The sequence below is a fragment of the Erigeron canadensis genome, chromosome 1 (assembly GCF_010389155.1).
Source record: "Erigeron canadensis isolate Cc75 chromosome 1, C_canadensis_v1, whole genome shotgun sequence".
NCBI lineage: Eukaryota > Viridiplantae > Streptophyta > Magnoliopsida > Asterales > Asteraceae > Erigeron > Erigeron canadensis.
In genome coordinates this window covers 35,191,453-35,210,526 of record NC_057761.1, presented here as the reverse complement: position 1 = coordinate 35,210,526, position 19,074 = coordinate 35,191,453, and the positions used below count along the sequence as shown (strand labels likewise).

General features: G+C 31.9%; 3 protein-coding genes across 3 annotated transcripts; all 3 read left to right on the top strand.

Moving 5' to 3' along the window:
• The first annotated feature begins 670 nt into the window (after nucleotides 1–670).
• On the top strand, nucleotides 671–4,571 carry LOC122585588 (alcohol dehydrogenase-like 7). Its single transcript, XM_043757712.1, has 10 exons — nucleotides 671–722; nucleotides 853–989; nucleotides 1,079–1,125; nucleotides 2,061–2,386; nucleotides 3,127–3,209; nucleotides 3,395–3,470; nucleotides 3,550–3,614; nucleotides 3,888–3,983; nucleotides 4,099–4,263; nucleotides 4,455–4,571. Exons 1-10 carry the CDS (start codon nucleotides 671–673, stop codon nucleotides 4,569–4,571), a joined length of 1,164 nt encoding a protein of 387 aa, XP_043613647.1.
• Nucleotides 4,572–8,051: 3,480 nt separating this feature from the next.
• LOC122584942 (alcohol dehydrogenase-like 7) lies at nucleotides 8,052–12,252 on the top strand. The gene is made up of 9 exons (XM_043757032.1): nucleotides 8,052–8,221; nucleotides 8,327–8,463; nucleotides 8,621–8,667; nucleotides 9,556–9,881; nucleotides 9,960–10,042; nucleotides 10,218–10,293; nucleotides 10,546–10,706; nucleotides 11,430–11,594; nucleotides 12,050–12,252. The coding sequence occupies exons 1-9, from the start codon at nucleotides 8,167–8,169 to the stop codon at nucleotides 12,164–12,166; spliced, it is 1,167 nt and encodes a 388-aa protein (XP_043612967.1). The 5' UTR covers nucleotides 8,052–8,166; the 3' UTR covers nucleotides 12,167–12,252.
• A 2,990-nt stretch (nucleotides 12,253–15,242) lies between these two features.
• On the top strand, nucleotides 15,243–19,072 carry LOC122609832 (alcohol dehydrogenase-like 7). The gene is made up of 10 exons (XM_043782782.1): nucleotides 15,243–15,404; nucleotides 15,521–15,657; nucleotides 16,059–16,105; nucleotides 16,679–17,004; nucleotides 17,104–17,186; nucleotides 17,456–17,531; nucleotides 17,649–17,713; nucleotides 17,923–18,018; nucleotides 18,208–18,375; nucleotides 18,746–19,072. The coding sequence occupies exons 1-10, from the start codon at nucleotides 15,353–15,355 to the stop codon at nucleotides 18,860–18,862; spliced, it is 1,167 nt and encodes a 388-aa protein (XP_043638717.1). The 5' UTR covers nucleotides 15,243–15,352; the 3' UTR covers nucleotides 18,863–19,072.
• The last annotated feature ends 2 nt before the right edge of the window (nucleotides 19,073–19,074 follow it).

The window sequence follows — 19,074 nt, the reverse complement described above, 5'->3', positions numbered from 1 at the left end:
TATTATAGGTATATTAGGTATAGATGTTTATATTAGTGAATAAAGAAGATGGGTAATTTATATAGTTCAATTACTTAATTGAGATTTGAAAAAAAAAAAAAACAAAATGTTTTATAAAATAGTATTAGATATTAGATGGTAGATTAGATATTAAATATTGGAAGTATTAGATATTAGATAATGTTATATATTAGGTGAACGGTTGATCAAGATGCTCTACATAATACTTAACTAAAGAATATATCAAAAGGAGAATAATGTGTTGTTAATTACTACATTACATGATATACATTAACAAAACGTTATATTATAGTATCTAATTAATCTAATCTAAAGATATCTAACAAAACGTTATATTATATTTAATTATTACTTAAACAATTGTAAGTTCTTAACTAATTAAACATTGAGATACACGAATACTAACGTTGTTTGATGTATTCGTTTATGCTTGTCGAAGTCTATATATATATAGTGTTAAAATAAGGGCTGATGATGGTTACACGTGTTTGGGGACCCACATCACCGATTCCCGCCAGAACGGGACACTAATCACTTGCACTATATAAAACATCCTATGATCCTAACACTTAACTAGAATTCAAAAAAAAAACAAACATACAAAAAAAATCAAAAATTAAGAAATTATATATATAGCAGATATATATTTATGGACGGAATTCGCTCCGGTAACACCATCGGCAAGCCTATTCGATGTAGAGGTAACACTTGTCATACTTCTATTTAATTATTTGAAATATGAAGAGCCAGCTAGCTATAACTGGGATTTAACCTTGTTTGGATTAGCTTAATTAATTATGAATTGGTGTATGTGCTCAATATTTCTTGCAGCTGCAATTGCTAGGGAGCCACGAAAGCCGTTGGTTATCGAGGAAGTGATAGTGGCACCACCAAAAATGCACGAAGTTCGGATTAAGATTATATGTACATCCCTTTGTCATAGTGATGTTACTTTCTGGAAATTAGAGGTATATATATAGGATGGGAAATGGAATGTGTCAAGTGATGTTTTTTGTTGAGGTTTTATTAACGGTTTCTGTTTTGTTTTTTCGTGAAGCATCCGCCTGCTGTTTTCCCCAGGATACTAGGTCATGAAGCACTGGGGTAAATTCCTGAATTCATTAATTATGCCATCACATATATCTAATCTGTAACTTTTTGCATTTCGGATAGTTGATACTAGTGGTGTATAAAAACAATTGCCCTTTGCATAATTATTAGTACCTAATTGAGTTTTTCACTTAACGGTTGCGTTACTTGTGGGCTCCAAGTTCATGCTAGAATCATGTATTATGTATGTCCGTCTCTGTATTTCCTATGTCTTCCGCTACCTTTTCAAACTATCTGACATAGATTCAAACATTAGGATCTTCTTTTTTAAATTTCTGTTAAAGATGCATCATTGTATCAGATTGCTTGTTGACAAAAACACCATAATTAAGTTTAAAGATTAGTTTTCTGAAATGTAACTATCTTTGAACGAACGTCTATTGTAGGAAAAAACTAAAGTTATGTGTATTGTATGTAAGTAACTTGAAAAAATGTTTATTTTATGTAAGAAAACATATGTGGCAACCATATACAGGTGCCACTTGTCAGATTTTAATTGGTTGAAACGAAATTCTTACATACAATAAACATTATTTCAAAGTTGTTAACATACAATACACACAACTTTAGTTATTTCCTACAATAGACATTTGTTCAAAGTTTCTTACATTCGAGAAAACTAATCCCTTAAGTTTATTTGTTTGTCTAACAAAAAGGTATAAGTTCACCCCCATTCACTACTACAATTTCATAAATCAGATACCATGTACTACGTTTTCTTTTGACACATTAGAACATTAGATAGATGCTGCATGTAACACCTATGATTATAGTTGATGTATGGTTCATTAACATTTTTGAGCTTTCAAAAAGTTTTGGCTTTGTAGTAATAACTATTAATATTACATGTTCATTAAAGTGTGCTAATTAATGATAACAAGATAAAGCAGATAATAACTAGCTATTTCACCTTTGCTGCACTACTAAAGGGTTGTAGAGAGTGTGGGAGAAGGTGTACATGAAGTTGTTGAAGGAGACACCGTGATCCCAATCTTTTTGGCGGATTGTGGTGAATGTATAGATTGCTTGTCCGAGAAAAGCAACTTGTGTACAAAGTTGCCTTTCAGCCTTTCTCCTTGGATGAAGAGAGAAGAGACAAGCAGGTTCACAAACATTAATGGAGAAACTCTATACCACTTCTTGTCCATATCAAGTTTTAGCGAGTACACAGTGGTCGACATTGCTCATATAACGAAATCGGATCCAGCAATCCCAGCAAATAGAGCTTGCCTCTTGAGTTGTGGGGTATCAACTGGTAAATTAATTGTTTTATCTCTGATACTTTTATGATACTATTTACTAGAGATGGCAAACTGGGCAGTGGGTAATAGGTTTTGGACAAAATAGGTAACTCTTTAGTACATGTTACATCAGTCATTGGAATTGGTTTACTAATTCTATTAACTGTTACAAAGATAAATTCAAGTTTTCAATTAAAGCTATATATTAGGAGTTCACATACATCAAAAATGCATAATGGACAACTTTCATGGTTTCAACATTTACCCTTGATTTGTTTAATTCACTTTAGTTGTAACATCCCATTTTTACAAAAGTAGTATTTGATGTTATTTATGAATTCGATAAGCATATACAACTCGTTAGAGATTAAACACTAGGAAACCATCTCAATGATGAGAAAACGGGTTGAGGTTACCACCTTTACGGTTTAGTTTCCTGTTGTCAACAAAGTGGCAGAGTCTGGGTTTTGAGTCTATACGATTCAACTTCAGAACATACTTGAACTTTTAGGTACATTTTAAGTAAGGTCTGCTAAAGCAGTAAGCTAATGCTTTTAAAAATTAAAAAAATATGTAGGAGAAAATTCTAGTAGAATCCTTATGAACTTTGAATAGAGAAAATGCTTTGATCAGGTCAGGTCAACACATGCTAAGCTTCTGCTTCACCTTTGATTTAAATCCTTAGATCTTTTGAATACATGGTAAATATAGTATGCTTTACAAAAGATAATAAGTTGCTAGCATAAGCTTTCAGGACTGGGTGCAGCTTGGAAAACAGCAAAGGTAGAAGCCGGAACATCAGTTGCTATATTTGGGCTTGGTGCAGTCGGGCTAGCGGTATGTCAGTGCTCGATCTATTTATATCAATTGTATTTTCTTAAGCCTTATATCAAGTGTAAATCGTAAATTTGGTGACCAAAGTTGACATTAATGGTTTTGAGAAATTTCATAACAGGAGGTTTCAACTTTTAATGTGACACGTGTTGTTATGATAGCATAATACCTATGATCTACGTTTAAAGGTTGCTGAAGGAGCACGGCTATGTGGAGCTAAGAGGATCATAGGTGTTGATGTGAACCAGGACAAGTTTGAAATAGGTAATATCTAATGGATGCGTTCTATTATGACGATTATAAAGAATGTTGGTTTTGCATTGATTCTTTCTGTTATTGACAGGGAAGAAATTTGGAGTCACTGATTTTGTAAACTCGCGTAACTGTGGGGACAAACCTGTAAGCCAGGTAGGTAACTTAACATTCATCTTTCACCCCATATGAATAAGACTCTGTGAATGGAAATCTTCAAAATGTTACAATTGCACAAGTTAGATATGCACGAGCTGTTAAAAATTGTTTTTCCTTTTTTGAGCAGCACTTTTAATTCAAGATTTTTTGTTTGTCCTCTGTTAAACATGAAAAGTGTATAAGCCCAGTTGATAGTTTGATACAGTTTGTTTTGATTTAAAGTTGAAATCTTAACTTAAATGTAATAGCATAAAGCTCTAAATTAAGCAGGTAATTATCGAGATGACTAGTGGGGGTGCAGACTACTGCTTCGAGTGTGTTGGTTTGACGTCCTTGGTGCATGAAGCTTATGCTTCATGTAGAAAGGTCTAATTTATCTATATCTCTATGATCTCTATATCTAAATGTATAACTTTAATCATCTTTTTAAGTCATCTTCTGTACTAAATCAAGTTTCTTTATCTATGAGTGTGATCTTTAGGGATGGGGTAAAACAGTTGTGGTAGGAGTTGACCACCCGGCGGCAATGTTGACCTTCAATTCTTTGGAGGTACTTCACAGTGGGAAATCTCTCATGGGAGCATTTTTTGGTGGTATCAAACCAAAAACTGATATTCAAATTCTCCAAAAACGCTACTTGAATAAGGTAAGTAGAATATCTTCTCTGTGCTTGCCTGTTTTTGACTTTTGAGATCAAACCAACAAATTCTTAAAATCAAGATTGGTATTGGTCTAGTTACATATGAACACTTTAACTATCTGATTTATGATCTCCATTATATATATAGTTACGTACGCATTTAAATGAATGACATATTCTACATCCTAACGATATAGGAACTAGAACTTGATAAATTTGTGACACATGAGGTTGAGTTTGAAGACATCAACAAGGCTTTTGACTTGCTCCTCGAAGGGAAGAGCTTACGATGTGTGATTTGGATGAATAAATAGTGACGGAACTTCGTTTTAATAATAATTTGTTTTACATGTATCTTAATATACTAGATTTTAAACCCGTGTCTAACACTGGACACGGAGTTTACGATATTATTAATATTAGATCGTTATACATTTAGTTCATAATAGCTTATAATTTTGAGATATAAGGTTTTAAGTGTTATACTTTGTAAAGTGTAATACAATAATCACAGTTAAAATGTAAATATACTTGTGATTTTGTACTTAACATTCAGGTATATGTATTTGATCATAATGCAGGACATAACACGAATAGGTATATTTTCAATCACATATCCTATGATAATTAGATAACAATTAGGATTGTTTTCATATTCTTTGATAACAATTAAAATTCTTGATTTGAGTGACAATTATAACTTTAAAAAACTAAATATATAAATATTGTTGTTCTAAAAAAAAATTATCATGTTGATGATTAAAGATAAATATATATGTAAAAAAACTTCTAAAGTTGATGGTTAAAAATATATCTAAGTTAAATTTTCAGGGCTCAAAAGTATAAATTATTGATGGAAAACAAAAAAGTGTAAATTAATGTGACTTTTTTGCTACAGATTAATATAAATATTAATATAATAATATATTTGGATAATGATTATTAGGATTTTTAATTTATTAGTTAATCTAAATGATGACATAAGCGAAAGTCAATTTGATAAAATTAAGCGATTTGATTGGTTAATAAGTCATTAATTCAACCGTCTTATAGTATATACTAGTTTTTAAACCCGTGTCCAACACTGGACACGGGATTTACGATATTATCAATATAAGATTTTCATACATTTAAGTCATAAAGGCTTTTAATTGTAAAGAAATACGGTTTTAAGTGTTATATTTTGCAAGTTGTAGTACAATAATAATAGGTTCATCACTGTCATTATTAGCCTAGACATATTGATGGAAATGTTTGTCGTAGTCATTCCACAAGGCACAAGCTATATATAATAATTTATCCATTATAGAATACTTTGAAACCAAATGTACCCATAATGTGATATTATTATGAAAGATAATTAAGAATTAAAATATAAACATATTTGTGATCCTGTACTTGACATTCAAGTATATGTATTTAATCATGATGCGCGTCAATAACACGCATAGGTTTATTTTCAATCACTTGTTCTATGATAATATGATAATAATTAGGGTTGTTTTTATATTCTTTGATAAAAATTAGAACTCTTGATTTGGGTGACAACTGTAACTTTAAACATTAAAATGCAAAACTAATATACCAAAAAGGAGAAAACTATGTATCTTTTTTATTGAGAGATAAAATAAATCTTGAATGGAGTTTATATTGATTTGGATTTAAGATTCAAGTAACTATCTGTTGTAAATTATGTTTGGTTCTATGATCGTCTCATCTCATGTGATTCCTATTGTGTTTAGGATAATGATGTTGTATATCGTTATCTGTTATTATGTTTGGGATATGTATCTAGAGTTCACATTGTATTTATATCTAATATTAAACTAAAAATTAATATTTATAATTATAAAAATCTAATCTAATATTTGTTAATAAGCCATTAAGTTAAATGATTGTAAATTTTAAAAAATTCTTTCAAGTTGATGGCTAAAAATAAATATAAATTAAGTATTCAAGGTTAAAAAGTGTAAATTATTGATGGAATACAAAAAACTATAAATTAATGAGACTTTTTCTACAAATTAATATAAATATTAATATAATAATATATTTGGATAATGATTATTAAGATTTTTAATTTGTAGTTTATCTAAATGATGACATCATCAAAAGTCAATTCGATGAAATTGAACGATATGATTGACTAATAAGTCATTAGTTCAACCGTCTTATATTATATATTAAGATTAAATTATATATAATAAATATTTATATATATAGTTTATAGTTATCTAAATGTAATATTTATCATTTGTTAGATGTGGTTGATAGATTTATGTAGATATATATAAATATTTTTAAAAAAGTCAAGAAAACTCAAAATTGAGAATTTAAAGAAATCAAGAGATATAATTGGTCAATAAATTATTAGAGCAACTATGCTTTAGTTTAATAAAATATTAAAAAATTATTAGAGCAATTGTGCTTTAGTATAATAAAAAATTAAAATTAAGATATTCGCATCATTTTAATGTAATTAAAGAGACAATTGTGTTGTGGTTCCTGACGATATTTCCAATATGTGTGTGCTACGATATATAAAGTACTTATTTCATCTGTGAATACTATTATGTACATATTGAAATACAGTACAAGTACTATTATGTGTAGCATGCGAGACCATAGGAATTCTCAAGTTTGAGTCGTCATCTGAAATAATAGGAAAGGTATAGAGGATGCTATATATGCATCGAACTGAGTATCAAATATTCAAATGTTTCATATCCCTTTCACCCTTCAAGCGTTTTTCTTTAAAACCTCTTTTGTTTTTTTAAGTAAAAGGACACCGAACCACATGTAGTCATGTACCACGTTATTCACACCTTGTCGTTGTTAATACTCCGATATTAAATTGTTTAACAAATGAAAGAGCTTATTTTGGCATAAAGTTTGGTGTAATTAATGTTACAATACTGTAAGAATAATATAAACTTTAACATTGGTTTAAAATAAATAAATAAATATATAAAAGATGATAATATACCCCTTCGAGTGCCCATACAAAGTGTACCTTTCACAAAGCGTAATCACGAAGGGCATAAGCTGGGAGGTATTTAATTAGTTATTTAAGATATATCCCTCCTTAAGATAAGAAGATATTCATCATTATCTTAAGGAATAAATCGTCATAGCAGCTATATCTAAGGAGAAAAGATTAAACCCTAATCTTCCCTTTAAGGTAACCCTCATTCGATTGGCATGATTCAACTAGCCGATCACACAAATAATAAAATTTGGCGTAAAGAGACATTGCCCTACATTCGAGGAACTGCTAACAAAGCATAAACTCAAATCCACCTTGATCCTCAAATCCTATAAGGCTTACGCGGTTCGGTACACAATCAAAATGGTAAAATAATTTTTTTTGACATAGACCTTTGCTTTTAAAAATGAGTATTAGGTACAAAACACCAAAAATAAAAATTTGTATTATATGTGGCAGAGGACTAGAGGTAGTAAATCAAATAAATGAGCTATTGACTATGGAGATGTGACATGCCACCTTAGTAATCGTTAAAAAAGCGCTCCTGAAAGCTAGGTGTAAACTACTACCCACCATTCCACAATTTCGTTATTTTGTTGACCCAACGGATCCAACCATATCCCGAAAAAAGCATCAAGTTGATCCGATTCATTTGAGTCCGGGTCATATTTTTGACCCGTTTCTGTTTCCGGTATAAACCTTTAGCCAAGTTTTAATTTTTTTCATACCGAGTCTCAATGAATGGCCCCTCTTGCATCATATTCCAAACCTAACACATGTTCCCGCCAGCTTCCAAATGCTATAAAACAAAACTCAACACACAAATCCAAACAACACCACTGTCGTGCATTTGTTTCAAAAACAAACAAAGTTATTAAAAAAGGGGGAAAAAAATCCATTGACTTACTGACTAGCTAGTGACTATGGAAGATCAAACCTCAACCAACTGTACTTCCCGCAAGCCTATCCGCTGCAGAGGTAACTAACTTCTTTAACTAACTATATCACAGATACATATATATAAATATATGAAAATATATATATGTATGTATATACATATATTGATTGCTTTTTCGGATGCAGCTGCTATTGCTAGGGAGCCAGGGAAGCCACTGGTGATAGAGGAAGTGATTGTGGATACACCGAAATATCGAGAAGTCCGAATCAAAATCATATGCACTTCTCTTTGTCATAGTGATGTTATCTTTTGGAAATTGGAGGTACTTCTTATCATAGATACATTCATTGTTTTCAATTTTCATTTCATTTCTTTCATTTTTGTAAATAAACGGGTAAACTGCTAAAGTTTTTCCTTATTTTTGTGTATGTCGAAGTTAAATACTAACTATTTCTGTTTTTTTATTTTCTTACTTAAAGCATCCTCCTGCTATTTACCCGAGAATACTTGGTCATGAAGCAGTGGGGTAAGGATTCTAATCAATTTTGATTAATTGTTTTTGTTGGCATCTTGATAGTTTTTATTTATATATAATTGTCTTTTGCGAAGAAACCAAAATTCTACATGAGTCTCAAAACGTCAAAATAAAGATCATCTTCTTAGTGTCCCTAAATAATTGTCAACCTCTACAAAGAATTTGATATATTACACTAATACAGTACAATTTTCTGTCTAATGGACAATTATCTTGCGGCATGCAGATTATGTAAATTTTGATATATTATACACTATGCTTCTTTGTAACATAATTGTAATACTTTGAGAGTTTCAGACTATCTATAAGATTTTTTTTATTTTTGCTGGGAAAGTTTGTTACCTAAAATTACAAATTCTCCTACTGTTTAACATTGCAAAATATTGATGATTGTGATTTCTGTCTTTAGTCATTGTCAGAAAGGAGTAAACCCATAAATAGGTACCGAAAGTTATGTTTACACCCAACTAAAGTTAGTTCTGTTGCAATTTTTGGACTTTTGGGTAATCTGACCCGGTTACCCGGTCAAAAGATGATGCCACAGATGATAAGTTGCCAATGTTGACTTTTTTCTAACATCTTGGTCCCTAGATTACTCTACTGAACACTTCTTAAAAGTTTGCACTTTTGGTGGTTTGACAAAATTTGGTTAATACTTAAAGCATATAGCAGAAACTGCGTTGCGTTTCTTGGGCAATTGGCCTTTGTTCGGTTGTATCTTTAGACATGTCACATATAGGCAAACACTTTAATAAGAAATTTCATGTTTACCACTAGATGGAATGAATTGAAATAATCATGATGATCTATTCATCATTGCCATATACATAATTAACTTAGCCATATATATCATCAACATTTCGTTTTGCTGTTATGCAGGGTTGTAGAAAGTGTCGGAGAAGGTGTACATGAAGTCGTTGAAGGAGACACTGTGATCCCAATCTTTTTGCCGGATTGTGGTGAATGTACAGATTGCTTATCCAAAAAAAGTAACCTATGTAGTAAGTTCCCCTTCAAGGTTTCCCCTTGGATTGACAGGGAAGAAACCAGCAGGTTCACAGACATCAACGGCGAACCTCTATACCACTTCTTGTTCGTATCAAGTTTTAGCGAGTACACAGTGGTTGATATCGCTCATATAACTAAGATTGATCCAGCAATACCAGCAAATAGAGCTTGTCTCTTAAGTTGTGGAGTATCAACCGGTAAATTGTGTTCTTGTTTCATAAATTATTTTTATTTAACAAGGTTGCAATAAAACTAAGACACGTAATGCTTTTCAGGAGTGGGTGCTGCGGTTAAAACAGCAGAAGTGGAAAGTGGAACAACGGTTGCTATATTTGGACTGGGCGCAATTGGGCTAGCTGTATGATTATACTCAACTTATATCAAGAGTATTCTACTAAAGTATTTCGACTTCGATAATTGAGACTGGACTTAATGAACTGCATAAACACAGTTTTCAACATACTTAAAAATAAGAAGCTTTAGTTTTTTGTATGTTTTGAGGAAAGTACGATGGCCATGATCTATTTTCGCAGGTTTCTGAAGGGGCAAGGCTATGCGGAGCTAAGAGGATCATAGGTGTTGATGTAAACCAAGACAAAATGGAATTAGGTAACGTCTAATTTCGATCTTTATAGTATAGTAGTCTCTTACTTTTAGACGTAGTTCTCCTAAAGATCGAGAGTTTATTTTAAATATATTGGGGGATTTAGTTTTATATAACAATCAGCTACTATTTGAGGGTGATACGAATGAGTTTATATGGTTTGATCTGCCTGAACCTTGGGTCAAAAGTAACGACCAGGTTACTGGACCGAGTTCTGCAGGGATTTGTTTTACATCAATGCTTTCTTGTATTGACAGGAAAAAAATTCGGAGTCACTGATTTTGTGAACTCCCGTGACATTGGAGACAAAACTGTGAGCCAGGTAATATTGGAGATGACAGGTGGAGGTGCAGATTATTGCTTTGAGTGTGTTGGTTTGACGTCTCTGGTACACGAAGCTTATTCTTCTTGTAGAAAGGTCCATTCTATTCCATATACCTATATATCTATGCTGATCTGCATATATACTGCCCAATTTCAAAATCAGTTATTATTACATAATCTACGACATGGGATCTTTATTGAACTTTATAGTCATGACCATAAAATCTGATATCTGGTTTTTTCGAGATGTAGGATTAGTATATGTCAAACATCTGTGTTACTACTAAACTCCATATTTTGGCCTTATCTTGAAGAGTGAATATGCTTATGAAACTTATATTGTACAACTACACCATTTTTTCCTACTATGATGATTCCTTTAATCGTAATTATAACTAGAGCTGTAAATTTGCCTTCCAAATCAGCATAGCTTACCTGTAAGAAAACATGCAACAAAATTATAGGACCTTGGGGCTTGGGATGGGCCAAATGGACTGAACAACTAGTTACATACAGCAAAAGGTTTTATTAGTCAAAACTGGTAGTCAGAAAAGAATCAAGTATGATGCTGGAAAAAAAATATGATGCTGGAATCTAAGCCCAGTTGTCGATTTGTCATATGTACAAGCCCAACCGATTGCAACTTTTTTGCAAATACTTACCTGGACACGGTAACCAGACTTTACCTCATCCCATATGTACACGAGCCATAAAGCGCCAACTATTTAAAGTATTGGACTATTGGCCTATCCACAATATTATGATCCATTATTGAACCTGTATATTGAGGTGCGTTATCTGTGAATATAATCTCCAGGGATGGGGAAAGACAGTTGTGTTGGGAGTTGACCAGCCTGGGGCAATGTTGAACTTCAGTTCTTTTGAGGTACTTCACAGTGGAAAAACGCTCACGGGCTCACTTTTTGGAGGTCTGAAACCGAAAGATGATATCCCAATCCTCTTAAAACGCTACATGAATAAGGTAACTACAATCAGTTTTGTTCATCATTTGCCTTTGATATTTGAGGTCAACCCATTAATTTTAAAAAATCAAATAGGTATGGACATTTTGACAGATAAACACCAAAGTTTTCTAAGTGTCATGTTTTATTTTAAATACTTTTGATGTACTAGATGAAATAGGTCATAACATGAATGGTTCATTTACATTTATGGAGTAAATACCAGTTTCCTTTGACTTTAAAAGTCAAACTGTGTTTGAATTGATGTAGTAGCATATTCACGTCAGTATAAGTTGTCAACTTTGAAGATGTTTTAGATCTTAAATCAGTGTTAAAGAGATGATACCACTAAGCCGAAGCAAAGTATGCAAGTTTGATGAGTAATAGAGAGATATAATAGAGAGATCAAATACAAGAAGTCAAGAAAACAATAACGACAATGAAATGAAACCTAATATTTCTTTTTTGTGTTTAGGAACTACAACTTGATAATTTCGTTACGCATGAAGTTGACTTTGAAGACATTAACAAGGCATTCGACTTGCTTCTTCAAGGGAAGAGTTTACGTTGCGTGATTTGGATGAAAAAATGATTAAATTTTGTTGCAACAAAATATGGTTTGCATATTTGTGGCTATACATATTTAACAATAACAATTGTGTTCTGTTCCCGATTTAACTTTTCTAATAATAAATAGAGTAATAAATTGAGAATAACCAAAATAGTGACCATAGTAGAAACTAATAATCAGAGGCGGAGTGCCCGCGAACCATATCTACTTTTTTACGTAAAAACTAAGGTTAACTGTTTATGATAAATCTAGAATGTACTAGGTCTGAGAAAAATGAACAAACTCTAAATACTTTATGAACCTAATGACATTTGGCCATAAGTCCGTCACTAACTAAAATATTGTAGATTACATTTAAACTTTTTTCAACTTTGGTTGTTACTTGTTAGGGGCAGAGCATCAAGGAAATTATCTAATGCAAATATGCAATCAAAACCATCATTGTTTTTGTTTCACAACATATTGTTTTTCTATTCGTCATGTTATCTCTTGATATTATAACACTTATTTTGCGACTGACTAACGGTGTGCTAGTACTCATTCAACAAGAATGTTTTCTGCCTTTAAAAAAAAACTGATCATTGACCTTCATTAATATAATATACTCAATTTATAAAAGAGAAATGCTAAAAAAAACAAATAGATAAATAGAAAAGGAACCACCAAATTATAAGATCATTTGTAAAGGAAGGTGAAGAGAGATGGTTAGAAAACATAGGTTAACAGAAGGTGAAATAAGAAATAAGATGTGAATGATAAGGAAAAAGAGATAAGAGCATCATTTTCAAAAAGCTTTTTTTTTTTTTTATAAAAGGTGTAAGAATGTGTAAGAGTTTCTTTTTATATATATATAAAAAAAAGAGTTACTTACAAAGTTACAATGATGGATCTAGAAGCAATCTCTCTACTTTATGTAGGGGTAAGGTCTGTCTACATCATACCTCCCCCGTATCCCGGCTTATGCCGAGATTGGGTACCGTTGTCGTACACAATAGCGAAAAACTTTTAAAAGCTTTTTACTATTGACGGTTGAGTTTTTTTTTTGGGTTTTGTTAATAACAGCCTTTAGGGTTGTCATTAAAAATTAATTGGGTGCATAAAATTTTGTACATTGCTGTTAGAAAAATCAGGAGGCAGTTTTTAATATATAATGTACAAGTTTTTAAACATATAATAAGTTCTTAGTGACAGCCCTAGGGCTGTCATTATCATTTTCCTTTTTTTATATAAAAAACTCTTACATATTTAAAAAAAAGAGTATTTCAAAATCCACCATTGGTGTACGACTTGGTGATGCCCTAAGTGAAGGATATCATTTAAGATTAAAAGAGAGAAGCAAGATCCATATCTTTTGTTTATATTATTTATTAGGTTTTGATTAGGTATAATTGGATATTATAAATTTATAAGATATAATAAGATATTCAATTTACATGAAAAGAACAGGAAAAAGATGGAAAAAATGAGATAAAAATCTTCTAAGACTATGTAAAATTGTACCATCCTTAACCTAAAATCAAAAATTAAGATTTAAATTTAAAATTTAATCTTTATCTTCGGATTTAATTTTAAAGGCTCCAACTATATCTGAAAAAATGAGCTGCCATGACAAAGAAAATATTGTCGACGAAAGAAGTTAAAACAATTTCAACTTCTCCTTTTTCACCTTCACCCATGATCAATGTCGTTGAACCGATCAAAATTAAAACTAAATACCACTAATTAGCTAGGGCAAGTAGAGTATCGTATCCACAGGGAATCAAGGGAAAGTGTTAAACAAGTTACAATAATTAATTGAACTAGACATAAACTTAAAACGATTTGATTGATTGATTTTGATTAAAACTACAATTGATCATAAACTTAACAAAATACTTCAATTAAATAAAAGGGATCATTCTCATGCTTCAAATTATGTTTTCAAAAGTATAACCTAACTTATGTTCGTTGGAAATCACATAGACATGATTCGTTATAAGCTTGGATTGAATGAATGCTAAGAACTAATCAATTAGGTTGTGATGATTCACGATAATGAAAACTGGGGAATTGACACAACTAAATTATCTATTCATTAACAAAATTACAAGTTTATAAGAGATTCTTCCAATAATAATTGATTAACAATAACTTGAAATCAAAAGATAGATGGAATTCATTCAAAGTTATAAACTAGTAATCATTCAAACAATCCAAACAACATTAGATGTTAAAAGACTAATGGGAAATTAAACATTCAATCCAACATGAACATAAGAAAAGTTGAATACAATTGTCTTACATAATTGTTCACATGAGAATGATCTAAAGAGAATTAGCCTAAAATCTTCATCATTGATAGCATCATTGATTCTTCAATTAGGACTTGAATCTCCATTTAATTGTGATTTGATGATGATCTTGGGGTGTTGTGTGTGTTAGAAAACTGCCCAGGTATGTGAAAAAATGAATTGGTAACTTCCCAAATCGTCCAGGAGGAAGTTATAAACTGAAAATTAATAAAACCCTTTAAATTCGGAATTTTGATGCAGCTATGGCCGTCCCAGACTGCTTCCTGGGCGTCTGAGACTGCCCTCTAGAAATGACAATTTTTCAGATTTTTGCATTGACACTTCTTGACTTGATTCTTGACTTTTCTTGACTTCTTAATGATCCATTTAACTTCAATTTGTCACCAAAGACCTGAAACATTTAAACAAATATAAACAAGCCCTAATCGTCTATTAATCTTCACAAAACTTGTTATTTTCATATCTTAAGATTAGACTAATTAAGCGTTCATCAACCCACCCTTATTACCGGAGGAATAGTCTAAAATGTTTCTTCTTTTTATTACCACAACGGTTGCTACTCCTTACCAAGAGCGAGACCATGAGTCGATCTGTGAGCTCCTCGATCGTGGTCATGTGGAAAACAATCGAGCGGGCCACAACACTCCACGAATGCACTATATTTTGCGACTTCTCTTTTCATCTAATTTATTCTTCTCAAGTTCTCATCACATGCAGACTTTAAATGAGCATTGTCCCACCCCCACTGTCGGTTAGCTTCTTCTCTTTCAATACCCCCCGTTTGGCACCTAACATCTAGCTTACACCTTTTTTATTTCATGTAATTTATCAGCAGCAGTTACTCATATTTATATATATATATATATATATATTCTTGTTAAGTGAACAAACAGTAATTAAGATAAAACAGTTGACAATGAACGTAAAAAGCTCTAGCAACACCGCAGGCAAGCCTATCCGGTGCAGAGGTATATATATATATGTGTGTTCTTTAATTAACCTATTAATGTCACAAACTTTTAGTTTTGATTTATTTTTAAATCTAAATGGATCATCAAACACGTACTGTGTTAATTTCTTGCAGCTGCGGTTGCTAGGCAACCAGGAAAGCCATTGGTGATTGAAGAAGTGATGGTGGCTGCACCAAAATCTCGCGAAGTTCGGATTAAAGTCATATGCACTTCTCTTTGTCACGTCGATGTTACCTTTTGGAAATTGCAGGTAATTAAAGAGAATGTACATAATTATTCCCAGGGATTAGTTCCCTCGAATGTAAAAAATTTTGAACGAACGTCTATAGTAGGAAATAACTAAAGCTATGTGTATCGTATGTAAACAACTTTGAAATAATGTTTATTGTATGTAAGAATTTCGTTTCAACCAATTACAATCTGACAAGTGGCACCTGTATATGGTTGCCACGTATGTTTTCTTATATACAATAAACATTTTTTCAAGTTGCTTACATACAATACACATGACTTTAGTTTTTTCCTACTATAGACATTCGGTCAAAGATAGTTACATTTCAGGAAACTAATCCCTTATTCCCAACCAAAGTTTATGGCAGTTTTTATGATGTTACTAATTTACATTATTTTAATTTTGTTTTGTTTTTGAAGGATCCTCCTGCTATTTTCCCTAGAATACTTGGTCATGAAGCAATGGGGTAAGAAATGATGCAATTTGTACTATGTTCATATTAGATTTAGGGTTGTTTAATCTGAAATAGCAACTTAGTTTTTATTTTATTCCTTATTGTGACAACTACTTTTTTTGTGTGTATGTTTCATTACCTGTTGTACTTTTATAAACTGTCTTAGATTACAATCATCATGAAACCCAAAATTGAATAAAGATGACAAACTCTTCTCAGCCAAGATATAACGTGAGATATTTTAGCTTATGATGGTGATATGACACAATTCGGGTTCTGTAATGACTTTTATTAGAGTTATGAATCAAGAACTGTTTAACTATGCTTCAAAACATTCTCTCATCACTATATATCGCGGGTTTACAATCGAGTTATTCTCACATCACTTTAAATTACACGATGGTTACGAAGGATAAGTTTTTTAAATAAAATGGTTAAATATACATGAAAAATAAGTTGTCACATAATGGAACAAATGAAATGCTAATAAATTGCTAATTTAGATAAACAATAATCGTCTATGGTATTATTTCATAATGCATAAACCATATCATAATCGTTTTATTTTTTGATGCACTACTAAAGGGTTGTAGAGAGCGTGGGAGAAGGTGTACATGAAGTTGTTGAAGGCGATACTGTGATCCCAATCTTTTTGCCGGATTGTGGTGAATGTACAGATTGCTTGTCTAATAAAAGCAATTTGTGCTCAAATTTCACTTTTAGTATTTCCCCTTGGATTGATAGAGAAGAAACAAGCAGGTTTACAGACATGAATGGAAAACCCCTATACCATTTTATGTTTGTGTCGAGTTTGAGTGAGTACACAGTGGTTGACATTGCTCATATAACCAAAATTGATCCAACAACCCCGGAAGATATAGCTTGCCTCTTTACTTGTGGAGTAGCAGCTGGTAATTACTTATCTTTCAACATTAAATGTAGAATTACAATCTATACCATCTTTATGTTTTTTCATAGATTGGGTGTATGAAAGTGTAGCTCTCTTACAGGGATAGGTGCTGCGTGGAAAAAGGCAAATGTTGAACCTGGAACAACAGTTGCGATATTTGGACTGGGTTCAATCGGGCTAGCAGTATGATTCTGCTCTGTTTATATTAAGACTATATATATATGTTGAGCTTTCAGTTCTTACAAGTAAAGGGCTCAATATATATTGTAATGGGAAATAATAATTCGAACATGAATGAGTAAACGTCTGTGACATATAGGATTTTGACATATTTCAAAATATGAGGATTCGTGGAACCAGGCGTGGTTGAACCATCTACCATGGGGGAGCTAATGCACATTCAATTTTAAATTTATTGGAATATGATTGACTTCCATGATCTGTGTTTAAAGGTTGCCGAGGGAGCAAGGCTATGTGGTGCTACAAGGATAATTGGTGTTGATGCAAACCAGGACAAATTTGAACTGGGTAATTTATAATTTCAATCTTTATAACAATGTAGAACTTCTCATTAACAAGAAGCATCTGATCATTCATTGATGAGATGATTATATTTTATTTTATCAATTATTGTATCAACAACAGGAAAGAAATTTGGAGTCACTGATTTCGTAAACTCTCGCAACTGTGGGAATAAAACTGTTAGTCAGGTAAGTTGTTGATAAACTTCATAGAATATAATGTAATATCAACTTCATTTCCTTTTTACCATCTTTTCTAATAACAAGATTCTGGATTTACAAAATATAGAAAAACTTTTTCTACGGATCAATGTGTAAATGTTGGTATTTGATCCCCTCAATAATGGTCCATTGCATCCTTTCAAATATCTATACCATAAACTTGCTGATTAAAACAGGTAATAACTGAGATGACAGACGGGGGAGCAGACTATTGCTTTGAGTGTGCTGGTTTAACGTCCCTGATGCAGGAAGCTTACGCTTCTTCAAGAAGGGTCAGTTATATCCATATCTTTTTACACCAACTCCTTTGGATTTATATTATGATAATAAATCATAAAAACTTATAGGCATTTCTGCGTGTTGCTTGAAAATGTTGAATTGGATTTTGAACTCCATCGTTTATCATCTCGGACTTTCTATAAACTAATTGAAATTTCTATATCTTTGAATGTAATCTTCAGGGATGGGGGAAAACAGTTGTGCTGGGCTATGATCAGCAACCAGGAGCGATGTTGAACCTCAGTTCTTTTGAGGTACTTCACAGTGGCAAAATAATCACTGGCTCCCTTTTTGGAGGTCTCAAACCAAAATGGGATATACCGATCCTCATACAACGCTACATGAACAAGGTAAGCACAACCTGTCTTTCATTACTTGCCTTTGACTTTCAAGTCAAACTATAACTTTCTCAAAATTTGAATGGATTCTTTGATATGTTTAATGCAAGAAAAATGCAGTGTGTATATGTCAATATCATTCATAGTAGAAGTCTTTCACAAATTAAAATTTTCATTACCATATATTCATAGGATATATAAGTTTCTTTGACTTCAAAAGTCAATGTACAGCAGTAAATTTTTGTTTTCTGAAAGTTTGCATTTTTCTTAAGTGTCTAGCCAAATTAACATTTTTTGCATATTAGCAAATATCACATTAGAGCACAACTAAAAGTAAAATAATATGGAACGAACCAAACCTTATTAATTTTTTTCTCTTTAGGAACTGAAACTCAATGAATTTATCACACATGAGGTTAACTTCGAAGATGTCAACAAGGCTTTCGATTTGCTTGTTGAAGGGAAGAGCATACGGTGTGTGATTAGGATGAACAAATGATCAAATTTCAATGCAACGAAACATTGTTTTGTACCAAGCGAAAATTGGTCACATTTGGCATCATATGCAATAAAAATAATACTTGTGTTTAAGTTCCTGACTTTAAGATCTCAAATAGCTATATAAATTTAATGAATAATAACCTCTGTATTATCCTTCAAATAAATAACATTTAGCTACTAAAATAAATAAGCAGAATGGTTTGAAGCACT

Bases quoted from the DNA above. Each gene is read 5' to 3' on its own strand.
- LOC122584942 (XM_043757032.1), top strand. From the start codon at position 8,167: ATGGAAGATCAAACCTCAACCAACTGTACTTCCCGCAAGCCTATCCGC. The intron at 8,222-8,326 runs GTAACTAACTTC...TTTCGGATGCAG, and splicing joins CAAGCCTATCCGCTGCAGAG to CTGCTATTGCTAGGGAGCCA. The intron at 10,043-10,217 runs GTATGATTATAC...CTATTTTCGCAG, and splicing joins TGGGCGCAATTGGGCTAGCT to GTTTCTGAAGGGGCAAGGCT.
- LOC122585588 (XM_043757712.1), top strand. From the start codon at position 671: ATGGACGGAATTCGCTCCGGTAACACCATCGGCAAGCCTATTCGATGT. The intron at 2,387-3,126 runs GTAAATTAATTG...ATAAGCTTTCAG, and splicing joins GAGTTGTGGGGTATCAACTG to GACTGGGTGCAGCTTGGAAA. The intron at 3,471-3,549 runs GTAATATCTAAT...TGTTATTGACAG, and splicing joins CCAGGACAAGTTTGAAATAG to GGAAGAAATTTGGAGTCACT.
- LOC122609832 (XM_043782782.1), top strand. From the start codon at position 15,353: ATGAACGTAAAAAGCTCTAGCAACACCGCAGGCAAGCCTATCCGGTGC. The intron at 15,658-16,058 runs GTAATTAAAGAG...TTGTTTTTGAAG, and splicing joins TTACCTTTTGGAAATTGCAG to GATCCTCCTGCTATTTTCCC. The intron at 16,106-16,678 runs GTAAGAAATGAT...GCACTACTAAAG, and splicing joins CTTGGTCATGAAGCAATGGG to GGTTGTAGAGAGCGTGGGAG.